This window comes from Hemiscyllium ocellatum, chromosome 32, assembly GCF_020745735.1.
Source record: "Hemiscyllium ocellatum isolate sHemOce1 chromosome 32, sHemOce1.pat.X.cur, whole genome shotgun sequence".
In the NCBI taxonomy this organism is placed as follows: Eukaryota; Metazoa; Chordata; class Chondrichthyes; order Orectolobiformes; family Hemiscylliidae; genus Hemiscyllium; species Hemiscyllium ocellatum.
In genome coordinates, this window is record NC_083432.1 from 50257619 (window position 1) to 50271616 (window position 13998).

At 46.6% G+C, this 13998-nt stretch overlaps 1 protein-coding gene across 1 annotated transcript; it reads right to left on the reverse strand.

The window, feature by feature from the left end:
• Positions 1–2046: 2046 nt before the first annotated feature.
• On the reverse strand, positions 2047–13109 carry selenow2a (selenoprotein W, 2a). The gene is made up of 4 exons (XM_060848658.1): positions 13006–13109; positions 7648–7745; positions 5783–5859; positions 2047–3567 (listed from the first exon to the last, which is right to left on the reverse strand). Exons 1-4 carry the CDS (start codon positions 13032–13034, stop codon positions 3484–3486), a joined length of 288 nt encoding a protein of 95 aa, XP_060704641.1. The 5' UTR covers positions 13035–13109; the 3' UTR covers positions 2047–3483.
• Between the last annotated feature and the right edge of the window lie 889 nt (positions 13110–13998).

Sequence of the window (13998 nt, forward strand, 5' to 3'; positions counted from 1 at the left end):
ACTGCTTCTCCCACACCAATCTTTGAACCATACATTTATCTCTTTAATGTTGTTGATCCTGTGCCAAATAGCTCATGGCTCAGGTAGCAATTCAAAGGTTACTACCCTTTTGGTTCTGCTTTTTAATTTAGCGCCGAGCTGCTCATATTCCCTCAGCAGAACTCCTTTCCTCAGTATCGTTGGTACCCATGTGCACCACGACAACTGGATCCTCCCCTCCCAGTTTCTCTGCAAACAAGATGCGATATCCTGAACCCTGACACCAGGCACCCAATACAACCTTAAGGACCCTCAATCTTGGCTATACTATCCCTAATTAAAACTACATTGCGTATTTCTCCTTGTTCTTGAATGGCTCCCTGTAGCACAGTGCATGGTCAGTTTGCTCATCCTCTAACTGTCCGTGCACTCATCCACACAGGAAGCAAGAATCCCACACCTATTAGACAAGCTCAAGGGCTGAGGCTCCTTCAGCACTATGTTACAGATCCATCTGCCTGCCTCACTCAGTCATACCCTCCTGTCCCTGACCACTGACAATAGTCAAGATAGTTAATCTCGGGGATATGACTGCCTCCTGAAACAGTGTCCAGGTAACTCTTCCCTCTCCCTGATATGTCAGCGCTTGAAGCTCAGACTCCAGCTCATCAACTCTGAGCCAGATTTCCCCAAACAACCAACAATTACTGCAGATGTGCTCACTAGGAACCACAATGGGGTCCACCAGCTCCTACATCATGCAGGTACAACATCTCTATTTTACATAGTTCTTCACTTAATTTTTAAAAATTTCCCACTGCTCTTTTAGTTTGTAACTTGTAATTATTTCCCCTGTTTAATTTCAATCTGAAAGTAACTAATAATAAAAAACTGGGGAGGCACTGACCTAGTGGTTTAGCTGCACTTTGGATGCTGCCTGAACTGCTGTGCTCTTCCAGCACTACTAATCCAGAATCTGGTGGTATTATAGTCAGGTGGTTGATTCGGAAACGAGAGTGCAGTGCTGGAAAAGCACAGGAGGTCAGGCAGCATTCAAGCAGCAGGAAAATCTACATTTCAGGCAAAAAGCCCTTCATCAGGTATTAATTCAGAAACTCAGCTAATGCTCTGGGGAAGCAGTTCACACCCCACCACAGCAAATGGTGGAATTTGAATTAAATAAAAAACTCAAAGTAAGAATCTACTGATGACCATGAAATCATTGTCAAATATCAGAAAGCCCATCCAGTTCACTAATGTCCTTCAGGGAATGAAATCGATCATCCTGACTTAGTCTAAACTCTAAACTCACAGCAGTGGTTGACTCTCAACTGCTCTCTGAAATGGCCTCACAACCCTTTGAATTGTACCAGCCTCTACAAAGTCTCAAAACAAAAGTGTAATTAGAAGGGGCACCTGGCATCAACCTGAACACTGGAGGAGAGAGTGGCAGAACCAGCCCCATCGACCCTGTAAAGTCCTCCTTACTAACCGCTGTGGTTAAAGGGATAAACTTGGAGACCTCTCTAACACATTAATCAAGCAACAGCCTGACACAGTAATACTCATGGAGTCATAGTCTACAGGCAATGCCACTGACACCACCATCACCATCCCTGGATATGGCATGTCTCACCAGCAGGACAGTGATATATAGTTGGGAGGGAGCTGCCCTGGGAATTCTCAACATTGACTCTGACCCCATGAAGTTTCATGGCATCAGGTTAAACATGGCAAGGAAACCTCTTACTTGTTATCATGGACTGTCCTCCCTCATCTGATGAAGAATCGATGACAAGTGAGAACAAGGTTAGGTAGATCTTTCTCTCTTGGTTGGCACCTTGAGTCTAGCAGCTATGATCTTAAGGGCTTGGCCAACAGTGTTGCTGCGGAGTCACTCTTTGCTATCAATATTGAAGACTCCTAGAGTATACTGTATCCTATGCCCTCACACCTGAAGGACTTCCCCTAAGAACTCTGGGATCATAGTTCTTGTGAGTGCTATCTGAACTCCCGACTTCGATGTTCAACACTTTTGCTTTTTTTTTTACAAACGACAGACACGAATTCTGTTAGCATGTAGATATTTCAATTATATTTGAAATACATCAAAGTTCGAAAAGCATAATTCTTACATTTTAAAATACAATTACTCAAGTTGTAAACCTGCTCTGCCATTAGAAATTGGCATCTGTTTCTTTTCATAATTTAACCATTAATTTTAGTTAAAATAGTCATTCATAGATCCAAATTCTAAAGCTGCAGCAAGTCAACAATTTCAATTGTTCAGCAAATTTTTCAGAAAATCCCAATGATGTCCACGGCCGCAAAGAAAGCAAAGACACAGTACCCTCCCAAACAAGAGGATAGTATTACACTGCTCAGCCACCATGCACAGACTGACATCAATTATGCAACTAGGACTCCTCACTGATAGAAGGGAAGGAGAGGAACCTGCCTCTCTCAGCATGGTCGAATGTAGTGTCTCCTGTTTTAACAGGTCAACCAGAACATCAGAGCAGCAGCATTGAGACCAAAGGCATTTGAGATGGTGCGTTAATCTGACCTTCTCATCACACTGGGAGAGTTGCCACAGATTACCACATCTTCCTGTTTGGTGAGCAGTTTGGGAGGGGGTTAGTGGAAGTGTCAGTTGACAGAATTCCCGATCATTGTTTTATTTTACATCAACTGTCAGAGAAGTCAGTTGGACAGCACTCAACATATTCTCCTGCTCTGTGGGTGCTGTCTGACTGAAAGACAGTGATCAGTGCAAACCAACCAGCCTTTCAGATTCTCAGTAACAGCACAACAGAATCTGGTTACTTTCAGCTAGATTTCGGCCCTGATTTCAGCTACATGACGGAGTGGACAAGGCAATATATTACTGTATTTAAGAGCAACCCTGGCATAATCCTAGGATTAATTGAATGCCTGAAGCATCTGCTCAAGGAGCTGAGTGTGAGTGAGTGTGTGAGTGTGTGAGTGAGAGAGTGAGAGAGTGAGAGAGTGAGAGAGTGAGAGAGTGTGAGAGTGTGAGAGTGTGAGAGTGAGAGAGTGAGAGAGTGAGAGAGTGCGAGAGTGAGAGAGTGCGAGAGTGCGAGAGTGCGAGAGTGCGAGAGTGCGAGAGTGCGAGAGTGCGAGAGTGCGAGAGTGCGAGAGTGCGAGAGAGAGTGAGAGAGTGCGCACGCGCTAGTTTGGATGGGAGAATTATTTTAAAAATGCACTTGTCTGATAAGCTCAGACAAGCAGCACTGACAGATTATACACAATACAGAATGAGCTAGCGGAGAAATCTAAACCGGTCACGACAGCTTCGAAAAATAAATGATCCACCGGCAATTCTGGAGTCTGACAATAATAAGCCCAACATTCACACTCCCCTGGGCCTCCACTGTTTTTACATCTTCAGGATCTAAACTAGAACAGACTTCAAGGCAAGTTTAAGTTCTGAAAATATGACAGATTAGTAGCAGATAGACAGGAAGCATCATTTAGGTTGAGCTACAGGATGACACAAGGAGCCTGACTCTTGACAATTTTCTGTACTTCTTCTCCATCGCTGGCTTTCTGGACTGCATTGAGGACCTGTAAGAGAGGGGAGTAACCAACACAACTTGAAAAATCACTCCTCAGGTTACCTGTTTAGCCAGCTATACAGAAAGGTGCAACAGGTATCAGGCTCATTTTGCTTAGTCACGTCAGTAGGATGTCGATGTTTTAAAGAAGGTGCAGAGGAGATTTACCAGGATGCTGCCTGAATTGAAGGGCCTGTATTACGAGTACAGATGAAGTGAGCTAAGGCTTTTCACACTGGAGAGAAGACGGAAGAGAGATGACTTGATTGAGGTGCACAAGGTAATGGGAGGCAGAGATAGAGTAGATAACTAGAGACTATTCCCCAGGCAGAAATGGCTGTCACGAGAGGTAATTTTACAGTGATTGGAAGGAGGTTTAGGGGAGATATCAGAAGTAGGTTCTTCGCAAAGAGTGATGGGGGCATGGAATGCACTGCCAGAGGTGGTGATACTAGAGTCAGAGACATTAAGCGACTGCTGGACAAACATGTGTTGATCTTACATTAAGATAAATGCTTGGCACAATATCATGGTCTGAAGGGCTTGTACTGTGCTGCACTGCTCTATGTACTTATATACAGACACTTCCTGAAGAATACCTCCCTGGAGCATATTGTTAAACAAGTACAACAACATTGAGAATTTATAGCACACCTTCAACACAGTCAAATGTCACAAAGCTTTTTAAAGAAGCAATCAAATGAAGTTCAGTGCAAAACTGTGTCCGGAGACATTTGGACAGAAAGGTGAAGGTTTAAGTTTACTCTCAGATGTGAAGCAAAGGAGGAGAAGGAAGGGAGAGATGTCTGAATACAACTCCAGAACTTAGTTCTGAAGCAAATAAAAGCATGACTGCTGATGTTGGGTGATTAGAATTAGGAAGCACAAAGGCCAGAAAGAGAAGCATAATGACTGGAGGATTGGTTGGAGGAATTTACAGAGATATGGAACAAAGGGGGTTTAGGGTGTAGGTTTGCTCGCTGAGCTGTAGGTTTGATATCCAGACGTTTCATTACCTGGCTCGGTAACATCATCAGTGGCGACCTCCAAGTGAAACGAAGCTGTTGTCTCCTGCTTTCTATTTATATCTTTCTCCTGGATGGGGTTCCTGGGGTTTGTGGTGATGTCATTTCCTGTTCGTTTTCTGAGGGGTTGATAGATGGTATCTAGATCTATGTGTTTGTTTATGGCATTGTGGTTGGAGTGCCAGGCCTCTAGGAATTCTCTGGCATGTCTTTGCTTAGCCTGTCCCAGGATAGATGTGTTGTCCCAATCAAAATGGTGTTTTTTTTCATCCGTGTGTAGGGCTATGAGGGAGAGGGGGTCGTGTCTTTTTGTGGCTAGCTGGTGTTCGTGTATCCCTGGTGGCTAACTTTCTTTCTGTTTGTCCTACGTAGCATTTGTGGCAGTCCTTGCATGGGATTTTATAGATGACGTTGACAAAGCCAACGTTTTGGTTGTACTGGGTCTTTTAGGTTTGTTAGTTTTGTTTGAGAGTGTTGGTGGGTTTGTGTGCTATTAGGATTCCAAGGGGTCTCAATAATCTGGCTGTCATTTCTGAAACTTCTTTGATGTACGGTAAAGTGGTTAGGGCTTCTGATTGGGACAACACATCTATCCTGGGACAGGCTGAGCAAAGACATGCCAGAGAATTCCTAGAGGCCTGGCACTCCAACCACAATGCCATAAACAAGCACAAAGATCTAGATGCCATCTATCAACCCCTCAGAAAACAAACAGGAAATGACATCACCACAAACCCCAGGAACCCCATCCAGGAGAAAGATATAAATAGAAAGCAGGAGACAACAGCTTCGCTTCACATGGAGGTCGCCACTGATGATGTTACCTAGCCAGGTAATGAAACGTCTGGATATCACACCTACAGCTCAGCGAGTAAACCTTGCAAAAATATGGAACAAAGCCAGGTAAGGATTGCAAACATTATATAATCAGTCAATGCAGATGAACAGATGATTTTTCAATGGGGCTTGATAAGGCCAAGTGTTGGAAAGTGGGATTCAAATACTTGGGAAGTTGCTTTTAACTGCTGCAGAAGGCCCTTTTCCTGCGGTGTAGACCTCCATGACCCTAAAAATGAAGTTGTTGGTCTATTTCAGTGCTAAGATTCTGGCAAATTCTCCAGGATATGGAGCAAGAAACAAGGTGGAGTAAGGGGCAACCAAATCTGATTCAATTTTGAAAGGATTCAAATGTCTACTTACATCATCAATGTAAGGAAAGCCACTGGTCTCTAGCTTGGAAAAGATCAGCTTCCCATTGATTTCAATCTCAAAGCTGCCTGAAGTCAGAGAAAGAAAATATCATCGAAACACACAAATTACAATGTGCCTTAGAATACTTAATGAAGATAGTGCTGTAAACTATGCCATGGAGTGATTGGCCCAGCCTATGACTACAATACCCTGTTACATCAGTCTTGCAGATTAAAGGAACAGGCTCAAATGATTGAATGGTCTAATCTTGGGTCCTCATGGAAACACAGAGGGAAAGATGACAAAGAAGTGAATGGGTCAAGGTCAGCCTGAGAGAATCAAAACCTGCTCATGGGGATTGTTAGCAGCTGATAATGGGTTGTTTGTGGTAGCAACCCACGTGATGACAGGGCTGTGTGTGTGTGGGTTGGGGTAAGGACACGGGAGATGGTGCTAAAGCCTAAAATTATTGAACATAATACTGAGCCCTGAAGGCTGCAGGGTCCCCGAATAGAAAATGTGATGCTGGAATCTGAGATGCTGAAATGACACTGTTTCTGATTTCCAGTATCTACAGTTCCTTGGATTTTCTTTTGTTTAGTAGCACAAAATAAACAATTGGGCTGGGAGTCTGTGGATCACCTTAACCTACAGTTACACGGGACTGTGAGCAGGTACTCTTACCCCTGGGTTTCTAATGGACAGTAGATCACTCCCACATAACGTGGTCGCCTGTATGAAGTCCCACTGCCTTACAGTAGGCTGGAATGCCCAGGGGTTTCCAGGCAGTGGATAAATGGAGAAAGTGGCTGGTGTGGTGTGCAGCAATACATCTTTGGAACAAGTGAAACTCGAACCCAGGTGTTCTTGCCCAGAAGGAGGGACAACAGCATAGTGCCACGATAGCCTCCAGAACTTAGCATTTCTTTTAAAAAAATACTCACCACTAAATCATAGATTTGACTAATTAAGCAATAAGTGCAATGCAACAATAACAAATTATAGGGAGGGTAGGGAAAGAGAGAGAACTAAATTAGAATATCATAGGATTTATTTGTTACAATTATCTTATTACAAAATACATTGAAAAGTTTTATACTACGTTGCCACTCTCTGGTGCCATCTTAAAACACAGAAAAATAAACCAAACCACAGAATATAAAGGCAGACAAATGAAGAAATAAAGAAAGTGCCCAACTTTAGTCATTTTTGTTAACAAGGAGTCCAAGCGGGAAATAATACATTCCAGCCTATTTCTCTGCTCAGTGTTTTATTTTTCTGTCATGAGATACTACTACAACCTCCGGATTTTTTTTCTAATCTATTGCCAAATCATTCATTTTTCTAATGAAAATAAAATTTACAGACACATCCCAATAGGGCCAGTGCACCAGCAACAGAGTGAAGGAAAAATAGCGAAAGGAGGAGGGTTAAATTAAAATGGCATTGGGATCATGTATTCCCATACCCATGGTGTTAATCTCTTCCTAAAGACAAGAGCACAGCATTAAAATAGAGTGAAAACATTCCTCTTCCATTGTATGCCATCATAAACAGTATTCTACCTCTTGTGGGACCTTGTTGTGTAATCTGGCTAGACATTTGTTTTCCCACCCAGAGATAGGGCTGTTCAATAGCATCTCCCGTATGTGAAATATGCCTGAGGGATGGAATCATTTGAATGCATGCTTGCAGGTTAGCCAACTGGCTATTCTGAGCAGAGGAATTCCTAAGGTCACAGATTTCATGTTTATTGGTGTTCATCTACAAAAGTGCACGCCGTTGAAAGTTCTTCGCCGTCAATAAGAGAAATAAGCAAATCTACAATCATTCCAGCAATCCACCTGAAAGAAGGTATTAACGTATTGTATTACCTTTCCTCCCAACGTCTCCAGAGACCTCCGCATCAGGAAACTTCTCCTTGATGTTACTGGAGAGTTCCTTATAGCGGTTGCCATATCCTCATCCACCACTACAAAAGAAACAAGAATGGAGTTTACCCTAAATTTTGCAAAAGGTATGACAGCAGATTTCTTAACACTACCTCAACAGTCAGTGCAATTATCTGACAGAAGTGTCATACATAATTAAAATTCTCAACAATAATCCTGAGCCACCTTGCTCCCCCAGTTAACATCCTGAAATCCAATGGGTCCTGTCACACCGTGTTAGATTTGCCCTTAGCTTTGGTTCAGTGGGGAAGTGCACACAGTTTGAGTCGGAAAGCCAGGAATTCAGGACTTTGCCAGAGACTTGAACATTTAATCCAGGCTGCAACATCAATAAGAATGAGGGGGAAGAAACTGAGGGGGCACTGCACTATCAGATTTGTTCAAACTCAATGTATCACATGTCACTATCTATATCAGAACTCCCCCTGCCTTCTGTAGCTCACAGGATATTCATATGAACAAATCCCATAAACAAGACTAAGCTCAATGTATCATTTCCATTATTCCCCAGCATTCTATGATGAACAGTAAATAACCAAGGATGTAGGTTTGCTCACTGAGCTGGAAGGTTCACTTCCAGACGTTTTGTCACCCTACTAGGTAACATCTTCAGTGGGCCGCTGGGTGAAGCACTGTTGATAATTCCTGCTTTCTATGTTTGGGTTTCTTTGGGTTGGTGATGTCATTTCATGCGGTGTTCTCTCTCTCAGGGATGGTAGATGGTGTCTAACTCTGTGTTTGTTAATAGAGTTCCAGTTGGAATGCCATGCTTTTAGGAATTCTCGTGCATGTCTCTGTTTAGCTTGTCCTAGGATGGATGTGTTGCCCCAGTCGAAGTGGTGTCCTTCCTCATCCGTATGTGAGGATACTAGTGAGAGGGGGTCATGTCGTTTTGTGGCTAGTTGGTGTTCACATATCCTGGTGGTTTCAAGTTCACTAGCTGCTGTTTTAGTGTGTTGGTGGGTTTGTGGACTAACATGACGCCAAGGGTTCTGAGTAGGAAGGCAGTCATTTCTATGTCCATCTGAGTAGTCTGGGAGTCACATCCATCCTAGGACAAGCCAGAGACACGCACGAGAATTCCTAGCAGCATGGCAGCAGAGTGGCGCAGCGGGAGCGTGCTGGGCCCATAACCCGAGGTCAGTGGATTGCAACCATCTTCTGCTATTGCTCAATGTTTCCTTTATAACGGTGCTCTGTCCTGTTTATTGTGGTGCTGGTTCGAAGGGCAGAATGGCCTACTCCAGCATCTATTGTCTATTGTCATTCCAACCAGAACTCCATCAACAAACAACTGTCAGATGCAGTAGTCAGAGGGAAATGGGTCTGGGTGGGTTACTCTTCAGAGGGTCGGTGTGGACTGGTTGGACCAAAGGGCCTGTTTCCACACTGTAGGGGAATCTAATCTACTCTAGACAAATCGAGTTAGATCCCATCTACCACCCCATGAGAACAGGAAATGACATTACCATAGGAATGATGTCATCAATCCAAAGAAACCCAAACATATAAATAGAAAGCAGAAATTATCAACAGTGCTTCACCTGGAGGCCCACTGAAGATGTTACCTAGAAGGGTGACAAAATATCTGGAAATGAATCTTCCAGCTCAGTGAGCAAACCTACATCCAGAACCTCAACCTGAGCTACAAATCTTCTCAAAACCTGTTAAGTAAATAACAAATCCTCAAAATTGGTTGTTTTACTGAGCTGTGTAATGAAAAATGTAGGTATGAACTCACATTCCAATAGCATGTCACCCAGTAACACAGTACTAGAATGTCACTTGACCCATCCTGCAACAGGTATTTCATGCACAACAGACCTTAATTAAACAATTACAAAACAGCAGCTGATACTACCAGAGACTTCTTGGTCACCATCATCATAGCAATACTCTACAAGGTTGTTTTTGTTGGAAATTTTCATTCTGATCTCATTCATGGCTCAAGAGACAGGAGCAGGTGACAGGTCCCTCAGGCCTCTGTGCCCTGTAAACAAGAGACGAGGGAATATGAAGGGCTAACGCCCAAAATGTCGATTCTCCTGCTCCTTGGATGCTGCCTGATCGGCTGTGCTTTTTGAGAACCACAGACTAGGGAAAACCCGTTCCCTTCAATTCCTTCCAACCCATATAGCCTCACGCCCTGCCCTGCCTGTCTGTCAGCCCTGAAAATGCCCCCTCTTCTATGCTTTCCTTTATTGGTCAGAGCATTGAGTATTGGAACTGGGAGGTCATGTTGCAGCTGCACAGGACATTGGTTAGGCCACTTCTGGAATATTGTAGGCAATTCTAATGTCACTCCTATCAGAAAAATGCTGGGGATGTTGAAAGAATTCAGAAAAGATTTACAAGAATGTTGACAGGTTTGGTGGGTTTGAGCTATAGGGAGAGGCTGAATAGGCTGGGGCTGTTTTCCTTATAGCATGAAGGGTGACCTTATAGAGGTTTCTAAAATCATGAGGGGCATGGATATGGTAAATAGACAAGGTCATTCTCCCGGAGATGAGAGGGTAAAGATTTAAAAGGTATTAGAGGTGCAACTTTTTCAGGCAGAGGATGGTGAGTATACACAATGAACAGCCAGAGAAGTGGAGGAGGCTGGTGCAACATTTCGGGGGTTTAGGGGGATATGGGCCAAATGCTGAGAAATGGGACTAGATTAGGTTGGGATATCTGGTCAGGATGGACGCGTCAGACCAAAAGGTGTGTTTCCATACTATACATCTCGGTTTGTATCCAAAAATGAATGAAGAGAACTGCTAGAACTCACTGTCCTCAAGTAGAGCTGACGTAGAAACCTTGGAAGAGTGTAGCAGTGTTTAGGTGTGCAGTCACAGACCCATGTCTATGAGACCATGCTCCAGGCTCCGGACAGCGACAGGAGAATAGTTGGATTGGTACGAGCAGTGCCAACATTCCTGAGCCATCACAGCCACACACAGACACAAACCCCCCGCAACACACACACACACAAACCCCGCGCAACACACACACACACACAGACACAGACACAAACCCCCCCCGACATACACACACAGACACACAACCCACCACCCCCCCGACATACACACACAGACACACAACCCACCACCCCCCCGACATACACACACAGACACACAACCCACCACCCCCCCGACATACACACACAGACACACAACCCACCACCCCCCCGACATACACACACAGACACACAACCCACCACCCCCCCGACATACACACACAGACACACAACCCACCACCCCCCCGACATACACACACAGACACACAACCCACCACCCCCCCGACATACACACACAGACACACAACCCACCACCCCCCCGACATACACACACAGACACACAACCCACCACCCCCCCGACATACACACACAGACACACAACCCACCACCCCCCCGACATACACACACAGACACACAACCCACCACCCCCCCGACATACACACACAGACACACAACCCACCACCCCCCCGACATACACACACAGACACACAACCCACCACCCCCCCGACATACACACACAGACACACAACCCACCACCCCCCCGACATACACACACAGACACACAACCCACCACCCCCCCGACATACACACACAGACACACAACCCACCACCCCCCCGACATACACACACAGACACACAACCCACCACCCCCCCGACATACACACACAGACACACAACCCACCACCCCCCCGACATACACACACAGACACACAACCCACCACCCCCCCGACATACACACACAGACACACAACCCACCACCCCCCCGACATACACACACAGACACACAACCCACCACCCCCCCGACATACACACACAGACACACAACCCACCACCCCCCCGACATACACACACAGACACACAACCCACCACCCCCCCGACATACACACACAGACACACAACCCACCACCCCCCCGACATACACACACAGACACACAACCCACCACCCCCCCGACATACACACACAGACACACAACCCACCACCCCCCCGACATACACACACAGACACACAACCCACCACCCCCCCGACATACACACACAGACACACAACCCACCACCCCCCCAACACACACACAGACACACAACCCACCACCCCCCCAACACACACACAGACACACAACCCACCACCCCCCCAACACACACACAGACACACAACCCACCACCCCCCCAACACACACACAGACACACAACCCACCACCCCCCCGACATACACACACAGACACACAACCCACCACCCCCCCGACATACACACAGACACACAACCCACCACCCCCCCGACACACACACAGACACACAACCCACCACCCCCCCGACACACACACAGACACACAACCCACCACCCCCCCAACACACACAGACACACAACCCACCACCCCCCCAACACACACACAGACACACAACCCACCACCCCCCCAACACACACACAGACACACAACCCACCACCCCCCCAACACACACACAGACACACAACCCACCACCCCCCCAACACACACACAGACACACAACCCACCACCCCCCCAACACACACACAGACACACAACCCACCACCCCCCCAACACACACAGACACACAACCCACCACCCCCCCAACACACACACAGACACACAACCCACCACCCCCCCAACACACACACAGACACACAACCCACCCCCCCCCCAACACACACACAGACACACAACCCACCACCCCCCCAACACACACACAGACACAACCCACCACCCCCCCAACACACACACAGACACACAACCCACCACCCCCCCAACACACACACAGACACACAACCCACCACCCCCCCAACACACACACAGACACACAACCCACCACCCCCCCAACACACACACAGACACAACCCACCACCCCCCCAACACACACACAGACACAACCCACCACCCCCCCAACACACACACAGACACAACCCACCACCCCCCCAACACACACACAGACACAACCCACCACCCCCCCAACACACACACAGACACAACCCACCACCCCCCCAACACACACACAGACACAACCCACCACCCCCCCAACACACACACAGACACAACCCACCACCCCCCCAACACACACACAGACACAACCCACCACCCCCCCAACACACACACAGACACACACACAAACCCACCCCCCCACACAGACAGACACACAGACACAAACCCCCCCAGACAGAGACACACACACAGACAGACAGACACACACACACACAAACCCAGACACACACACACACACAGACACACACACAGACACACACACGTTATTGATGATGAAACATTATTAATTACCAATATTCCACATGAACCTTCATCGCCATTCTCCCTTTCACGTCCGCCTCCCGGTCTCGCGCCGGCGCACTGAGCGGGTCAGGTGACCCTCGCCGGAGGCGGGGCCAGGGGGTGGGGGCGGAAACCCCGCGCCGGGGAGCGGACCAATAGGAACATCAACAACAAGTGACATTTATCCAGCGCCTGGAACGTCCTCAGGCAGGTGAGAGAAGGTTCCCTCATCCTGTAATAGAGGGGGGAGGGGGGGGGTGTATATAATTATACAGCAGGCAGGCCGTTCGGCCCATCCAGGCCATGCTGGGGGTTATCCTACATTGAACCTCCCCTTGTCCAGCCTCATCTCAATGGATCATCTGAAGGTGATTCTGAAAGGGGGGGATTGACATGAACTTGGAGGGACAAGGAGTGGTTAGGGATAGTCAGCGTGGCCTTGTGTGAGGGAAATCACTCACTTGATTCCGTTGAAAGAGGGCAGAGTGGTAGATGTTGTCTATTTGGAGTTTAGTAAGGTCTGTGACAAGGTTCTGCATGGTGGACTGATTGGGAAAGTTAGAGCACATGAAATTCAGGATGAACTTGCCAATTGGATTCATGGTAGGAGACTGTGGATGGTGGCGGCGGGTTGTTTTCCAGACTGGAGGCCATATCAGAACTCCCCCTGCCTTCTGTAGCTCACAGGATATTCATATGAACAAATCCCATAAACAAGACCAAGCTCAATGTATCATTTCCATTATTCCCCAGCATTCTATGATGAACAGTAAATAACCAAGGATGTAGGTTTGCTCACTGAGCTGGAAGGTTCACTTCCAGACGTTTTGTCACCCTACTAGGTAACATCTTCAGTGGGCCTCTGGGTGAAGCACTGTTGATAATTCCTGCTTTCTATTTATATGTTTGGGTTTCTTTGGGTTGGTGATGTCATTTCATGCGGTGTTCTCTCTCTCAGGGATGGTAGATGGTGTCTAACTCTGTGTTTGTTAATAGAGTTCC